We start from the raw sequence: 18,048 nt of genomic DNA, 5'->3' as shown, positions 1-18,048 counted from the left end.
CTGTGATTAATTTTCTGATGTTCCTCATACTTTTGCAGTACTATTCTTCAAGGAAATCAGTCCATCTAAGAATACCACAAAAATATTGGAAACATACTACTCTATTCATATGTAATATCTAAAACATGATTTGTTCTTCAGAAAGTAATGAGTTCTACCTATTTATAAAAATATAAAAAATATTAGATAATCTGTAAAAATGCAGGAAGATGTGTCATGTTTGAAATTGTTTTTTCATAGTTAAAAAATGAATCTGTAAAACTGCTTTTCTTAAGATTCAAAATATTAAACAAGTCTGTAAAAATACAGGAACAGTTGTGTAGTGCTTCTGTTAGTAAGCTTAATATTTTCCTCTCAAAGCATGTTACTGAGCACGAAAAAACATTGGACTGCATGTGCAATCTATTCAAACTAAAAAGGTGTTTAGGCATAGTACTCACATTTATCAATCACACTAATGAATGCTAATTTTTAATGTTTTAATAAATTATACTAATTTTTATAACATAAAAATAACTGGAGATTCTTACAGTGTCTTCATCATTTTTAAGCATTTAAGTTATAGTATTCCTAGAGTCCTTTTTCAAAGAACTTCATCTTTTGTGAGTTACAGAAGAACTGACAGTTACAATTTAACTGATTTTTTGATGACTTAAATGTAAATCAAGTGAATAATACTGTGCTATTCTTCTGGCTTACAAACACAACCAGCAACACATCCTGCTATTTATGTGCTTAAACACTGTATGCACACAATGGACTAAACAGCCAAGTAAGGAGCTTCTATGGTTCAGATATAATTGTACCTAATTTTGAAGTAGAGACCAAATGGAAGGCAAACAACACTGCCTGAAGTGAATATTTTAAACTCAATATTAGCATGTACTGTCACTCTTATAATGCTTCTTAGCTGAAAATGAGAAGTGAATTTGGTGACACCATATCTATAGTCCTGAAACTCATGGATTCCTCAGTCAGGCATGATAACCACTTGGTTATACTCAGATCTGCTCAATCAAACCTAATGCTAAATGTTAGTTTACTAAAAACCCACACAACTGGCTATCTGCACTAGCTCTATATTACAAAAAAAAATCCCAGAATTATAATCCCTCAAGCTTACTGTTTAGTCACCAAGGAAGTTCTGACATTCATTACTATATTAGCTTGTATATTGTCAGTTCTAGTTTTGAATTTTAAAATTCAGTTAATGAACTGAGAGTTGGCCATCCTATGTGTGCTTCAAGTTAAATACCGAATTCTTAAACAAACTACTTCCTAATACTATGGCATTACAGGTATTGATTTTTGTTGGATAATTTATTCAGAGATATATAAATATAGCTTTTTTTTAAGTTTCAGAACATGTTATCGTATAAGTTTAATTTTCATTTAATAAGGAATCTATAGTCAAATTTATAAGTTTTATACTAAGTTTCAGATCAGATTTCAGTTTCTCACAAAAATTAATAAAATAAAATATAACAGGTACATAATTTTTATCCAAAAACGTAGAGTCAATGTATGTAAATGCTATTTTGTTGTTGTGGGAACTGCTACATTTTCAGTTGTTTGCAATTTTTACTTCAGTCTTCAAAATCCAAATATAAACTTTAAAGTGAAAACAATTCTGAAATGAATTTATTTCCAATTTATATTTGCACTGAATGGCTGCTTTGTATTAACTGTTATAAAAATTTCAATTAACACCTTTTTTTCACAAAGCATATTTAAATGCAGTACTTTTCACAAATACTTCTTTACAGTTAAATACTACATAACAAAAAATAACTATCTTCTTACTTTATGTACAATTCCTTTTCATTACATATTTAGTACCATTTTAAATATTTAATAGAAGTAACAAAAATTATACTACCAAGTTCTCTCCTTACTATCTCATGAACTGAGTTACAAAACATAAAAATTGAATTTCAGCCTACAACTGCAGTTCCAAATTATCATTTATAGACATTTCTTCAAGTTCAGAGATATAATCTTTCTAATGAAACCTTAAAGTGCTTTTATCAGTGTACTAAATTTAATCAAAAATACAGTTTTTTTTCAAAATAAATGTTTAACAACCTCTACATACAGAAAAAAACATGTTAAGAAATTAAGAGCTTCATAAGTAATAACCTATTTGGGCAGACAGCAAAAAACCTACAATGTTGTAGTAATTTGCAGTCAGTGATAATACAAGTTGAAAGTTGCAGCAGTCCAAATCAATGATAATGTAACAAATGGACCCCTCTATTCACATAAAGCAAACTATAGATATAAAGTTCAAAATCAAGCCATACTGTTCTGGGTTTATTTTTGACACTAACAGTCAAACTCCGAAAACAACATACATATTTGTTACACAAAACGTAATACACTACAAACAATCTCAATACTTTAAACATACAAAATATAAATATACAGCTAATAATTAATCTACACAGGAACCAAATGAGAATATTAATAAGACATTTGCAGAACTGCATTATAAGCTTATGTTTGATTATTCTGCAACATCATAACTCATGAGTTATTTCACTGGCTAGTGACTTGTATATACATAGAGCTGATACAAAACTCATTACACTCCTATTTTGCTGTTGGATTTAATGAAATTTTCCCAATAAATGGAAGAGAACCCAGCTCTGGTAGAGACTGAAGAGATAAAACTGGAATTCCAATCACTTTGTTATTTGCATTGAAATTTTCAGAAAATGTGTGAGAAGAACACTGCAAGGCACCAACAGGAATTATACCAATTACACCAGATGGCATATTATCATTTTTTTTTGTCAGATCTGTTATAGGAAGAGAAAGATTTTCTACATACTTCTCCAGGCAACTTCCTAGGCATTTGCTTAAACATTGATTATGATGAAGCTTCATAACTTTATAGCAGAAAAATGTTTTCATGCACTTAGAACACTGATACTGTTTTATGTGTCTGTTTCTTATGTATTTTAAATGTTTGTATATAAGTTTCTGAGATTTGCAAAAAGAGGAAAATGATCTTTTTCCAAAATGTAATTGTTTATGATACAAATAACTGTTTCTTTTTTGAAATTTTTCACCACACTTTTGACACACAAACTGCTTCTGATTGGAACAATTAGAGTCTGTGCTAAATTTATCTTTATTTTGCAACACTGACACATCATGTGACTTACTGCAATTTCTTTTACATGATTCTTCCTTAACAAACAGGCAGGACATTTTTGCTTTTTTTCTGAAGGAAATCTTTTTTTCTCTGTTGACACCTACACCATTTATTAATTGTACTGCCAAAAGTCGCACATGTTTGTCAACATGTTTCTGTAACCCAGTTTTCTTATCAAAATAAAGATCACAATATGGACAAAGAAATGCCATGACAGTTCTCACTATAGTTCTGCATCTATTTCTCATACTGCTATTATTATTTCTTTCACAAGTCTCTCCATTTATAGTGTTTCTTTTTGAAATGTCTCTCTCAGAATGTATATGTTTTTTGGGATCTGCATCATTTACTTTTTCACTCATTCCTAAACAATTATTTAAATTCAGATTTCTTCCTTCTTCATCACACAGGAATGACTTTTTATGTTTATAACAACCTGAGTCCTCTCTTTCCTCTTCATGTCTATCATAATTTGGAAGATGTAGTGAACAAGAAGCTTGGGAAGTTATAGCAGAATCACCTGATTTTACAGAACATATTTCAGAACTTGGAGCCGAGTCATGAGAAAGCTGATCTGATTTCTCATACAGGCCAGGAATGACAAAATGTTTTTCTGGGTCCTCATCAGTTACTAAAATGCTCTGAACATGGGACTTTACGTGTACTTCAAACTCATCTTCACATGAAAAATCTAACTGACAGGGAATACATGTGTACGTCATGTCTTGTAGGTAAAGAGAATCAGAAACTTCTGAATGTTGACCTTCTGCCTTTTCAAGCTCAGCTACAACACCTGAATGAACAGAGATGTCAGATTCCACATCTGAGATCAGCAGCTCTGAATTTGCTGACTCTTCATAAACTAGTTCTTTGTTAGCTCTCAATTTAGAATCTATTTGATTCATCAGCAATGAATGATTCTTTAACATGTGACTTTTGCAATCCTTTTCATTTCTAAATAGCTGCAAACACCTGTAACAATCATAAGGTTGGTCATTCCGGTGTATAGAGAGGTGGTCCCAGCAAGCCTGATGGTCAAATCTAATATTAAAGGAACAATACTGACACTGCCACCTAATTGTAACATCCATCTTTGGTATTTCACAGATCTCTCTCTTACATTTACCATAACTGACTTTATTATCATTGCTGTAATGAGGATGAAGAGGATTTTGATTTTCAGAATGATTAATCCATTCCATTTTGTTACTTTGTACTCCTGTTAACTCAACTATTAAAGACTGATCAGTTGTAGAACTAGGAAAACTAGAAGATATCTTATATTTTTGTCTCATTGTATTTACAGATTCTGTTCCTAAAGAGTTCAAAAGCAAGTTTTCAAATGTTTTATCAGACATGTTGATCACACGATCATCAGCCTTGGCAAAGGATGGCAACTGTCTCAGAAGACTCTGGTTATCTGCTAGTCGAGTGGTATCCCTCCTTCTATCCAAACTATCAGTAGCAACATTGTGCCGATGTCGTAAATGATGAAGAAATACATTTTTCTGTCTGTAATTTTTTTTACACAGCTCACAATGAAAGAGTGCAGTTTTACTATGTAATGCCTAAAATTGGAAGAAAAAAGGAAAAAAAGTTTAAATTGGTTTTAGTTAAATTTATATACCTAAAATTGTATGCTTCTTAAATAACTGAATATTTTTCATTTTCATTTTCATTTAAAAAACTGATTCTTTTGAGAATCACCAATATAAATGTTTCAGAAACAGCTGTTAGTAAAAAAAATGAATTTATGCTTTACATTTTGGTCAAGTAGTGAAGTTATTTTTTTAATTCAAATTAGAAAGTTAATGAAGCAAAAAGTTTTTTTCATAACAGTTTGGATGTTTAGATATAGAGTGACAATTTATAATAAATAACTTTACTATTTAAACCAAATTAATATATAAAGAATAGAAACAAAATAAAAACAAAGGTATAAAATCAGAAGTTAAAGTATGCTACATAAAAACTTAGTTCAACAGTTAGTTAATCCTTCTGTATATAGCTGATCAAACCTTATTTTTTTATTTGTAAGAGACATTTGTTAATTCTATGTAGTGCTAAACACTGATTCTGCTCTGTGAAAAAACATATTGGTTGAATGTTCTACTACAAATTATTTCTGAGGTACAGAGACCAATTTCAAATCAGCACTTTAAAATAAATTTAGTAATTCAGCATATGCAAATACAAGATTACATCCTATATAGAACAATAACTAACTTGTGCTATTTATGTGTAATAAAATATAGCAAAAAAAAAAGCTTACTAAAAGGTTTCAGTTTTAATTTTGGTAAAGTTACAACATACTAGGAAATTCAATGAACTAAAGATGAAGTTAGATGTCATTTGGATAATACATAATCAACTACCATATTTCCAATCTTTGAAAAATACCAAGTAATGCAATATCATATATACACACAAATATTTATTACAGTTTATATTACCATTTAAAGTCCACACATAATGATTCTCACAGACAATGATGTCACAGTACGCGACTTAGAAGTGAAACAGGTGATGTTAAGGTAAAGTATGATACTCAAACATTTTTAACATTATGATTTGAAAAGTAACAGTTAAATAAGGACAAAACTTTTAAAAAACAGATGCATTGTCACTGCATCTGGTATTAGTCTGGAAAAAAGCAAAAAATGAAGACAGGCATTCCAAGTCCTATGGTTGGATATTCAGAATCCAGCTTGCAACATATGGTTAAGACATATAATAACAAAATACCAAGTAATTATAATTACTGGAAGAAGTTCCAGCCTCTTTTAGGAAACAGAAACCAAACAAAGTGTACAATCTATCAAATTGAGCTACATGTGACTGAAGAAGTGAGAGTATTAGAACCTGTACAATTATTGTGTTAGTTCATACTCTAAGATGCAAATATCAAGAGATGCCAACTGGGGTCAGACGTATCTCACCTGTGTGACTGTCAGTCATCTTATAGCACAGTAATACATTGGTGATAATAAGCAAAAGCCTGAAACAAACACATTTTGTTAATCTGTCTTGGTCCTTTGTTGGATAATTGGAAAATACCATGACTCATCCAAATGCTCAAGACTTACAAGTTACTTATATGATAAAGTTACCTACAGTCTGCAATTCTTATAACAGGAGTTTCAAATTATTATCAAGGTCTGACGTAAGTAACTTAAAACATGCCAAAAACCAAACATGTTTCTGTGTCTCAGAATGGCTGGTATGGGTATGAACACTTTTATTGATAAGCAGAGAACAACTTTCCAACTTTCCTAGGTCATCTTCAGGTTAAGAAAGAGAGTTTGAATGTGACCAGTGATGGACATATGTCTTAGGGACGAGAGTATAAACAGGTATGGGATTGTACCCATTTATACTCTCATTCCTAAGACGTGTCTGGCAATGGTCACTTGGAAACTCTCTCTTTCTTAACCTGAAGATGACCTAGGAAGGTTGAAACGTTGTTCTCTGCTTATCAATAAAAGTGTTAATACCCACACCAGCCATTCTAAGATATATTTTTATTTCAAGTGGGTTTCTCATAACCAAGAATTACATCACCAAAGATGTTTATTGGTATACCTCTTAACAAAGCTGTAAGATAGCACTCTTTATTCTACTTTAGCTACAGTTGTATTTACCACTTGTATTTTTTCATTCTATCATTTAGTTCAGTTAAACTTTTTATTTGTCATTAAAAAATCTAGTTCATTTGGCCTTCTAGTGAATAATAAATAATAAAGGAGCCATTTTTATATTAAGAATCCAACACAAGTCTCCCCAGTCTTTGATATATATATATATATATATATTAACTTCGTGTACAACCTTATAAGATAAGGAAAAGAAAGATGTGAAGTTAAGCACGAGTGGTTAGAGCAGTTTCACTGAAATACATCATGTATTTCTTAACTATAAAAAGTGAAAAATTTTATTGCATATATCTGCATGATTATTAATTGCAATTTGACTTTTGGGAACTGTTCTATACTGATTTTTTGGGTAAGATTAAAAACTAGTTTTCTTATTCTAGCTCTTTTGTTTTAATTACTTATTACTATCACATGTGCTCTAACACTGACAGCATTGTCGTTTGTTTTCTCTTTGTTTACATTTTTTTTTAAATATGTATTTCTAAGTTTTAAATATCCAGGTCCTGACCAGGCATTATTATTACCAATTTCTGAAAAATCTAAATTGTGTTGAGAGTTAACCATTTTATAAGTTATCTTACAGTGATAAAAACATGGTTGTTTGATACGTTACATTGGCATTCAAACAGAATCTCTTCTCTGAGAGGGTGAGGTATTTTTTAATTATATGCAAGGTTAGCCTTGGATTTCCCAAAATAAATATTGTAATGATAAGTTAGATAATAATTAGAAAGAAGTCAATGTTACTGCAAAGCTTCTACAGAATTACAAAGGTATTTAATGAAGCTAATGTGTCAAGTCTGAAGCAGTTCACTGTAGTTTTGACCAAGCAGGTGGAAATGTTAAAACACTAAGTAACAGACTCCTGCCCCTAGACCACCTTCAAACTCTACAGATTACCATCTGTTAACTGTTCATCTACAACAGGGACACCTTTGAGGATTTATCACCACTTCATGTTTACTGCAGTTAACCTACCATCCCTGCCAGCTGGAAAATCTGACAATAAGTCAGATCTTACTGTTAATAAACTTATTAAAAATTTAGGAAGATGCTTTTATATGTACCAAATATGAGAAAATAGATAGGTAGAAAATGGTGTCAAATTTTTGGGGAGGTCCAGTAGAATTAGAAATTGCTTTTAAATTTAATAATAACCTAACTAACCTATTCATACCTGTGCTAGATCATTAATAAACTAAGTTGGCTCAAGAACTATTCAACTCATTTTTAGGAAACTGTAAAAATAATGTAAGTTATGCAACCATAAAGTTATTGAATGAGAAAATAAATTATTTTATATCTTAACTTCATGTTTCATTAAGACAGTACTTGGAAATATGCTGTTGTTTCTACTGCCTACATGCTAAACTTCATGAAGTACTATGTGTATTAGCACAAATAAACTAAATGTGACTAAAAAGAGGTGATTAATAGATATGAAAATTATTAAAATGTTGTCAAACATTATAAATTTTGGTTTCATTTGTTTTGAATTTCACGCAATGCTACTCGAGGGCTATCTGCGCTAACAATCCCCAATTTAGCAGTGTAAGTCTAGAGGGAAGGCAGCTAGTCATCACCATCCATAGCCAACTCTTGGGCTACTATTTTACTAACAAATAGTTGGATTGACCATCACATTATAATTCCCTCACAGCTGAAAGGGCAAGCATGTTTGGTGTGATAGGGATTCAAACCTACAACCTTTGATTATGATTTGAGTGCTTTAACCACCTGGCCATACCAGGCCTCAAACAATATAAATGTAATCAAATAGGCCACCTATCTATGAATTATCCCAGTAAAGTTACACATGTAAAAAGAGAACACTGATGACTGAAAGCAGTCAGGAAATGAATGAGATGTTAGAAAAGAAAGCTTTTACTTTCTCTAAAGTAAAATCCTCTTTTACTTAAATAATCACAACTGAAACTCATTTGCCAAACTTGACACTTGAAATTAATAATGTGGAAGTAGTGAGCTAAACAGACATTGGGCTCGATTATTATAAATGAAAACGTGTGAACAAAAAGGGGTACTCAGTAGTGTATATACCTTCCCAAAACAGCAATCATATTCAGTTCTCATAAGATATGAAAATGTGTTCATATGTCTGCCTTTATTGATGGACACCCATCATTTTAGGCAAGACAATGAGGAATAATATTCTACATACAACCAAGTTTCATCAAAACCTGATAATTTTCAACTGAGTTATACAGTAAAAATAGTGTGAAAAACAGTCACTAACAGATAGGTATTTAAATCTTAACTCTTCAAAAACTAATCACTTCTAAGTTAGGTCAAAGTCCAAATTTATACCAACTTTCAACCACATCCATTTGGCTGTTTTCAAGAACTATTGCTGACAGCACACATACACACAAAGGAATGGAAAAATAATTTTTGTCCAACTTCAGTGGTGAAGGTAATAAATTAATAAAAACAGTTCAAACTTTTGCTTCCTAACATGGAATGGAAGAAAAGTGTTCTGTCCAGTGTTCCTTGCTTATGAACGACAAATTATTGACCCTTGGGACACTTCATAGCTAAGCCACTGGTAGTAAATGGAATTATATAACAAACAACTAATATATGAAAATATTATCAATATCCTGTCTCACTGGTTTATATTTTATCCAACAGAAAGAAGTTAATATGTCTGAAAAATGTTATTGAAATAAATGTGCCTTCTGCTGACTGTAACTTCAATGAAACATTGATCACTGAAGTGTGTTGCTTGCATATAAATGGCAATGTCCAGTGGATATCAGTAAATACTTGTAAAATTACAAGAATAAATATTATATTGAGCTTATAACTGATAGTTCACATTATCAATTCAAAGTATTGGCTTTTTGTTCAAAAACATGTATCTGCAACTTTTTGAAGACTTATGGATATAATCCTTAAAGGTGCAACAGACTGTTCTAAGTCATATACTGATAATATTAGTGTGTTATCACCAACATGTGAATGCCATATAAAGACTTCATACTAGGTTGTTTTATAAGCTTCATATGGCTGACTCAACTGTAAAAATTAGTAAAAGTAAATTCTGCCAACTAGAACTATCCTAAATGATGAAAGCTAAGGTGTAAAAAATTTTTCCTACTAAAGAGAATTGTAAGAAGATAAGTATCTTTTTTAAGATACGTTTTTAATCACTTCTTTTATTATTAAGTTACAATTACTCAACCCTCATACCAGCTAAACCGAAAGCATGTTAAGTAGAATAGGATTCCCTAATGTCAAGTTGAATTCCATAAGATAAAATAGGCATAGGTTTGTTTTTAGTTTTTTGAATTTCACACAAAGCTACATGAGGGCTATCTGCTCTAGCCATCCCTAATTTAGCAGTGTAAGACTAGAGGGAAGGCAATTGTTCATCACCACCCACTGCCAACTCTTGGGCTACTCTTTTACCAACAAATAGTGGGATTGACTGTAACATTATAACACTCCCATGGCTGAAAGGGCGAGCATGTTTGGTATGACGGGGATTCAAACCTACGGCCCTCACATTATGAGTTGAACACCTTAACCCACCTGGACATGCCGGGCTAATAAAAAATAAACACTTATTTACAGTATGCATATATCTCAAATGTTGGAATAGGAACAGTTCTACACAGTGATGGAATTTAAGTTTTTAATTTGTTATTTTACTCTGGTAATAATGTCATTGTTTGATAGATACAGAACCAGTTATGAACACCAAGAAACCAAAAAAAAAAAAAGAAGAGGTAATTTAACTTTATAGTGTATAAAGTGAATAAACAGTTAATCAATCAAACAGTTTACATTCAAACACATGTGCATTAGCTTGTATCAGTAAAAACAACATCTGCTGAGAAGACAACCCAAATGAACAGCTATTACGTGTAATCACCTTGAGATACCAATCTAGTTTATATCTACAACCTGTATAAAACTTTAACTCTACACACTTTTCGATAAATATCAACTACAGAAGGTCATACAGTATACATGTACATGGAACAAGCATACAAATCAAGTGCATATTGTAAGTGATAGAGGGGTTATGCAGTGATTCCAATTTCAATACAGGTCAGTTGGAAGCCAAACCACAAGAAAGATCATGCACTAAAGATAACATAATGTTCTCGAGCAACAAGGAACCTATTGATCCATCTCAGATGTCCCAAGTTATAAACTAAAAATAATCAAAACTATATATATATATACATACATCTTAAAGCCAGCCCTTATCATTCATATACTTACCAAAATGATGCAAGTCTTTAGGGAAATTTAAAATGGCTTGAACAGAACTAACAAATTCAAGGATAAACAACTTTATAGTTTTGAAACTACAATGAAAGATTGTCAAGTGAATTGCACTATGATCACATTGCACAGTAAGAATGAAAACTACTCAATACCCATCATTTAGTAATAATGGTAATTTTAACTTAGTAAGTGCTTAGAATTGTTTAATTGTAATTAGAGAAATAAACAACACCAATCTCACTTTGTGTCTCATCAGTGTTCCCTTCTGACGAAAGCTTTGTCCACAAAAAGGGCAAATGTGCGGTTTGACATCTTGATGGATTAGAAGATGCATTTGAAGTGTACATTTTCTGCTGAAGTATTTCTTGCAAACAGGACACTGAAATTCTGTAGGTTGTTGATACTGGTTTCCCTTGGAACCCTTACTCATGACAGCCACTTGTGACAATGACATATCTGCTTCAAGATTCATTGCTTAACTTTACCTAATCAAGATACAAAACAAATGCATCACTTTTATTTGAATAATGGACTTTTCTGAATAAAGCTTCAGTACGAGAAAGATAATTACTTGCACCTCAATTGCACTTTTCTATTAATTTATTCTTATTTGTAACACTATGCAAGTATAAAAAGAAAACTTAATCTCTGATTATCTTACTGGCTTTTCTGCATGTCTCTTAAAGAAATGCATAATATTTCCTTTTTCTCATCTTGTATCATGTGATTTTAAAGCTTCAGAGTACTTTTGTTCATGGCATCAAATTCCTAGACTTTTTTTTTTGCTGTTAGAAAAATGTCACTTTAAAAAATACTAACTTGTTGATATAATTCATTACACTGAACTATTTGATAACTTCCAGCAATTGCTATATCAGGAAATGTAAGGAGAAAAAAACTACCTATTGTTGTTACTTAAAACCCAAGTGTGTACCTTATTCTTATGAATAACACAACATTTTGTTTGTAAATTAACGTTAAATTATATATAATCATGAACATCACTGTACACACAAATATTTAGTATTTCTGGTTAATGACACTGGTGGATTGAATGATGGTAATTCTACTATAATCTACACCATAATTATAATTGCTATGCAAAAAGGTTTTCTGTATTCTTTAAAAAAGTTATAAAAAAAAATAAGAGTACCTAAATTAACATTATTTTAAAATATGAAAGATAAATAGTTCCTTAATTTTACAATTACATAAAACTTATTTTTATCAGCACCATCTAAGTAGGTTATATTTTTTAATCATTGTAATGATTAAATTCTATTTTAAAATTTACTTTGCTTAGACACAACAAACTGCTTTTAACAGATCTGAACTCTTCCTGATTAAACCAAAATAATTCCTCTCCTTCACCAACAAATCCAAAATAAATGTAGAAAAACATAAAACCTAACAACATCTAAAACATCATCTGGCAAAATATAGCTATCTTTAGTAAGGATATCAGTTAATAATATGATTCTGTTATTCCACTAAAACTTTTTACTAATGACTAGTAATACCTTTGTCTATAGCTATCTATGGCAAGGATATCACTTAATAATATAGTTCTGTTATTCCACTAAAACTTTTTACTAATGACTAGTGATACCTTTGTCTGGAAATGTTAAAATTGTAACAAAATTGTTTCTTTGGGTTTAAGACACAGAAGTCATGGAGCTTTGCTACAAGGTCTACTAGAATCATACTGTACCAACAGAAGTGACATTCACAAAGTCTTTCACTGCTGGATTAATCCAAAAATCCACTCACAACAACATGTCAGTTTGGGTTATCTTACTGTAAGTATATAACAACTAAACTACGTAATTTAGTGGTATAACATATAAAATGTGCTATATTTTAATACCTATACATTTATGTCAGAAAAAATGTTATACAATTCTGCACACGCACACTATTTTACTATTATCTTTACTTGCATTTTATGCAAAGAGAACTTAAAACAACAAAACTACACGAGACAGAATTAACATCACAGGTTTTGTATTCTCAGTGCATGCTAGACCATACGTACCTTTTCTCTCAATATAAAAGAAATGAGGATTTTTAATTCATGATCAGCCCTACAAATGCCTTTCTAAAACGTAATCAGCATGCCTGTGATTTATGTTTAACACATTTACAGTCAGCTACCACACATACGAATCAGCATAATATTCATATTCAAATGACAAAATAATTTAATACAAAAAATATGCAAATATGTTTTGTAAATTATATAAAAACCACAATAAATGGAACAAGCTATCAGAAGACTTGAAATCAGAGAAAGTAGTTTCAACACACATATGCATTTTTTTTCAGTTTCACACTGTCTTAAACAGTACTAATGGCATATAACCAATAAAATATATATGATATGAAACAAAAATCCTAAATTAAGTTATTTAATATTTTATTTGTGGCAGATAACACTGAAACTTGACAGCTACTTTGTGATACGTAAACAACATATAGCTATAATGATACACACACTGGTGTCAGAGTGTATATCACCCAGTATCTACTACAAACCAACAAATAATAATCTGTAAGAACTTCAGTGAAAGAACCAATAATGTGCTTTCCAATTCTATCATGACTCACATTTTGCAAATAAAACTTCATTACAACATCATCTTATTCTATGGGCATTCATCTTATAAACACAAGTAAGATGCAGATGCTTTCATGTGATCATCCTTGTATCAAGACAAACTAGTTAAATATGTACATTACAAATAACATGGGCTAAAGGCAGAGATGAGCAATTTAACTCATTAAAAGCTCAGATCTATTAACTATGACCATTGATTACATCAACATTAATTGAAATTATGATTAAATTGATTAATGCCCCAAACATAATTAACTAACCCAAATTAATGTTTCCAATTGTTACTGTTTTCAATTATTTGAGCTATCTAAATAATCAATATATTTTCATCAAGATATCTCTTAACTACATTTGATTTATTCAAGACTGTTTATTTTAATCAATCACTATCATGAAAACAAATCAACTCTTACTTTTAGCATTTCCAATTATTACTGTTTTCAGTTATGCAGATATCATGTGATCATACACAATTAGTTTAATGTAATTAACTGATGAAACTCATCAGTAACTGGATGGTCATGTTACACTAATTGCCTAACTCTAGCTTAAGACATGTATGGAATAAGTCATGACAAAAATGTTACAACAGATTAATATGCAAATCTAATGAAAATCTAGAATAAATGTAGAAAAAATATAAAACAAAACCACATCTGAAATGTCATTTGCAAAAGTCTGTTTGTTTGTTTGTTTATAACTGGCACACATCTGTACCAATTTTCACTAAATTTGACATGTTTTCTATTCGTAAGTCTTTATCAAGTGTTCCATCAATTAACTGGCAAATTGCTGGGGTGATTGTCACCAAGCCTGGCATCTAACTCCCATCCATATATAATATGAAAGGGAGTTAGATCCAAATGCATACCCCACCTACATCACCCTGGTGGACACCCTATATCCCATTAGTACATTAAATATCAGCTAGTTAACAATGCTCTAAAGGTTTTGGTGCACATCATAAAAAAACACCATGACAATACCACAAATCTTGTAAAACTCTATTCATGAGACCAACATATTTTTGTAGCAGGCCTTAATTTCGCTGAGAAAGCACCAAAATTAGTACATATAAGAAAGGATATGCTTATATGTATATTATTTTGGCGTCTGAGTTTGTTTGTTTTTTTCAATTTCAAGTACGATTATTTATACGAGTTTATACATAATACTAACATTTGTGTTATGACCATACGTTTGTCTTTGAATTTAGGTCTCTGACAGACTTGGCTTAATCTAAAGAATATACGTAGAAAAATAGCATCCAGCCTACATGCACAGACATATAGACATAGCCTCAGTCATCAATTAAAATGTTTACTGAAGTTTTGCAATTACAAAAGACACCTAGAATTTTCAATACTATAGGTATAAAGATATATATGCCAAGAAAGAATGATGAAGCTAACTGGATTCAAATATTCAGCCTCCCGTGTCATTTTCACTTTTCGTTACAAAGCTTAACTCAAGAAATATAACATTACAATTTACAAGCAGTACTTAATTCGAAAAATATTCTAAAATCAAAATGTTGTACGTACTAGCCCTGATGAAGCCACAAAGGCTAAACACTGGTTAAAATGAAAAATTATTATATAATTACCTGGAGCATAAAGGTTGTCTTTTTATAACATTTTTATTTAAAAAATAGTATATACTTTTCCTATATCCATAAATTACGTAAGATCACCAAAAGATAAGCTTTGAATAAATCCCATATGAAAATCCGGAACTCATAAGAAATAGGATTCTCAATCCAATTTCAAATTTTTCTTTTTTTTCTTTCAATCTGATCAAACTTAACTTAAATATATTAAATTTAAAGTATATTCGAAATTATTCCCATTGTTCCGCTTGCAAAATAAAAGATCGAACAGTACACGTTATATTTAATACTTTAAAAAAGGGTCTACAATTTAAAAAAAACAACAGAAAATGTTTCTAAATTTTTTCTGACACAATGTTAAACTTGTACTTTTCTAAAAATCAGAGTTCTCTTACTTTCCTCTTTTATACATTTGCTACGCGTTAGAAACTCAATATGCGTTATATTTCATACTTACATTACTAACACTACAGAAAAACTCGCCTAACGAAAAAAAAAAATCAACCTTAGAACGCCTTCTCCCGGTGTTTATTAGGTACGGTAACAAATAACCTGTGATTTATTTATCTTAAATAATTTCAATGTTGAACAAATATCATCCTGTAAAAATGAATTAACTAGCATGTAAGTAAGTATTACAACTGGATTCACTCTAGCCTTAAGGAAGAACAATATGTATATCTGTATGCAAAGAGCTCGTGTATAAACACTGGTTAAACATAATTTTTATTGTGTCGTGGTCCCCTGCTGGAACAGCGGTAAGTCTTTGATTTACAAAGCTAAAATCAAGGGTTCGATTGTCGTTGGTAAATACAGCAAATTGCCCGATGTGGCTTTGCTATAAAAAAACATACACATTATGTAGTGTAAACCTTAACGTTCTTCATTACACCTAATTTTTTCCTCTTTCATAAAAAGACTGTTTTTGCATGAACATGCTCGCCTATTTAGCCAGGGAGAGAGGCTGTAACGTGAACCCCATTATTCGTTAGTAAAAGTAGCCCAGGATTGCTGGTGATTGGTATTGACTTGTTGCCTGATAGCTGCTGCTGCTAAATTAGGGATGGCATCATAGATAGTCTTGGACTGGTTTTGTGTGAAATTCAAAGTAAAACAAAAACACTACCTATAACCTAATATAATCAATGGAGCCAGTGTATTGCTTCATTTAAAGCACTTGTGACAACCGCTACTACTGACTTATTCATTACCTTTTGTCTAGTGAGTAATCCACCAGGTCGTTTAGCCCATACGTGCATAAGGTACTATTCAGGTTGAATATATAAAAAAAACATAACTTTTGGACTAAAAGGGTTCATTTATCACTTTATGGATATAAAGTGCTGACCTCAGAATAGCCAAAAGTTTCCATATGTTAATTTAATATGTTATTATTTCCTCGACTGTGAGTTCAACCTGAGACCAACTAGGCCAACGCTCTAGTGGTTGCTAGTTATGCACTTTCCAACAGCTTAAACTACCACATGATGATCCACATACACAAAATTCACGTTCAGAATAAACTGTGCACAGAGAGGATAGAAAATTAAGCAAATAAAAAATCATTGTTCACGGAGTTCAGTTACCAAAACTTGTCGATCTTCTTCTGTATTGCTTGGCTGATAGGGTCAAAAGACAAAAACTAAAATAAATCAAGAGAGAGAGAACCCTGGAAATACCCGAAGTAGATATACTGACCAGACAAAGGCAGTCAAGTTTCCCACAAGTCTATCAGATATTTCAATCAAGGGTTCAAATGCAACCTCAAGCCAAACAAGTCTACAGATTTCTTTATTACTTATTTAAATATGCTACATTTCAAAACGTCCACACAAAACACATACATACTAGCATAAAATTGAGAACAAAATGTTGCCATATGTAACCGTTGTCTTGAGACATTCAGTCACTGAGAATATCATAACACAATGCAGAAATCGCATATATTTGTTTGTTTGATTCGAATTTCACGTAAAGCTACTCTAGGGCTATCTGCGCTATTGGTCCGTAATTTAGAAGTATAAGACCAGAGGGAAGGCAGCAAGTCATCACCGTCCACCGCCAACTCTTGGGCTACTATTTTTACCAACGAATAGTGAGATTGACTGTAACATTATAACGCCCCCACGGCTGAAAGGGCGTGCATGTTTGGTGCAACGGGGATTCGAACCCGCGATTCTCTGATTACGAGTTGAACGCCTTAACCACCTGGCCCTGCTGGGCCAAACTGCATGTAAGTTAACAAAAATATTACGTGAATATACTTGAATACAAATTATTCTATTTTAGTAATGGAAGAATAAAATTCGTTAATGCTTTACTCAATATACCATTATTACAACAGCGGCCAAGAACCTATTTTGTATACAAACAATCTTGTTAGAAAAATAGAAATCACATTTGCCTGTATTTTTCAAATTTTAAATTGTATCCTTTTGCCCTATTATTTTCAGAACATCGTAAAAATCAGGGGCATTTTCTTATCAGTATTCTTGGTAATATTTCAAACTTCAATAAGATCACCTCTTACCTTTCTTTTTTCCAAGAGAAATATAAGTTAAGAAATCTTAATTATTCTCATGAGATAAGCCTTCCATCCCCCAAAATCATCCTAATAGCCCGCTTCAGAACCTTTTTCAGTAAATCATAATCCTTTCTTAAATAAAGAGATTACAAACAATATTCTAAGTGAGACCTAAACCACATCAGTTCTTGAAGGAGACAAATATAATATTTCCACGTATCCCAATTT

The 18,048-nt window shown here is 31.4% G+C and overlaps 2 protein-coding genes across 5 annotated transcripts in view; one reads left to right on the top strand and one right to left on the bottom strand.

The window, feature by feature from the left end:
• The window catches only part of LOC143255798 (uncharacterized), a 35,780-nt gene extending 30,859 nt beyond the window's left edge, over positions 1–4,921 (top strand). The window contains exon 5 of the mRNA XM_076512031.1: positions 4,467–4,921. The gene's annotated coding sequence lies outside the window, so the exon portion shown is untranslated. The remainder of the gene's footprint in view (positions 1–4,466) is intronic.
• LOC143255799 (uncharacterized) lies at positions 2,281–15,934 on the bottom strand. 4 transcript variants are annotated; one of them, XM_076512033.1, is made up of 3 exons: positions 15,692–15,934; positions 11,312–11,555; positions 2,281–4,728 (listed from the first exon to the last, which is right to left on the bottom strand). In XM_076512033.1, the coding sequence occupies exons 2-3, from the start codon at positions 11,540–11,542 to the stop codon at positions 2,593–2,595; spliced, it is 2,367 nt and encodes a 788-aa protein (XP_076368148.1). In that variant the 5' UTR covers positions 11,543–11,555; positions 15,692–15,934; the 3' UTR covers positions 2,281–2,592. The 4 variants fall into 4 exon arrangements, with proteins under 4 accessions (XP_076368148.1, XP_076368147.1, XP_076368149.1 ...); XM_076512032.1 differs by having other exon boundaries at positions 15,754–15,934; XM_076512034.1 differs by lacking the exon at positions 15,692–15,934 and adding an exon at positions 15,294–15,664.
• Between the last annotated feature and the right edge of the window lie 2,114 nt (positions 15,935–18,048).

This window comes from Tachypleus tridentatus, chromosome 7 (genome assembly GCF_004210375.1).
Source record: "Tachypleus tridentatus isolate NWPU-2018 chromosome 7, ASM421037v1, whole genome shotgun sequence".
Lineage (NCBI taxonomy): Eukaryota > Metazoa > Arthropoda > Merostomata > Xiphosura > Limulidae > Tachypleus > Tachypleus tridentatus.
The sequence above is the reverse complement of the archived record's forward strand: the minus strand, read 5'-3'. Positions and strand labels throughout refer to the sequence as shown.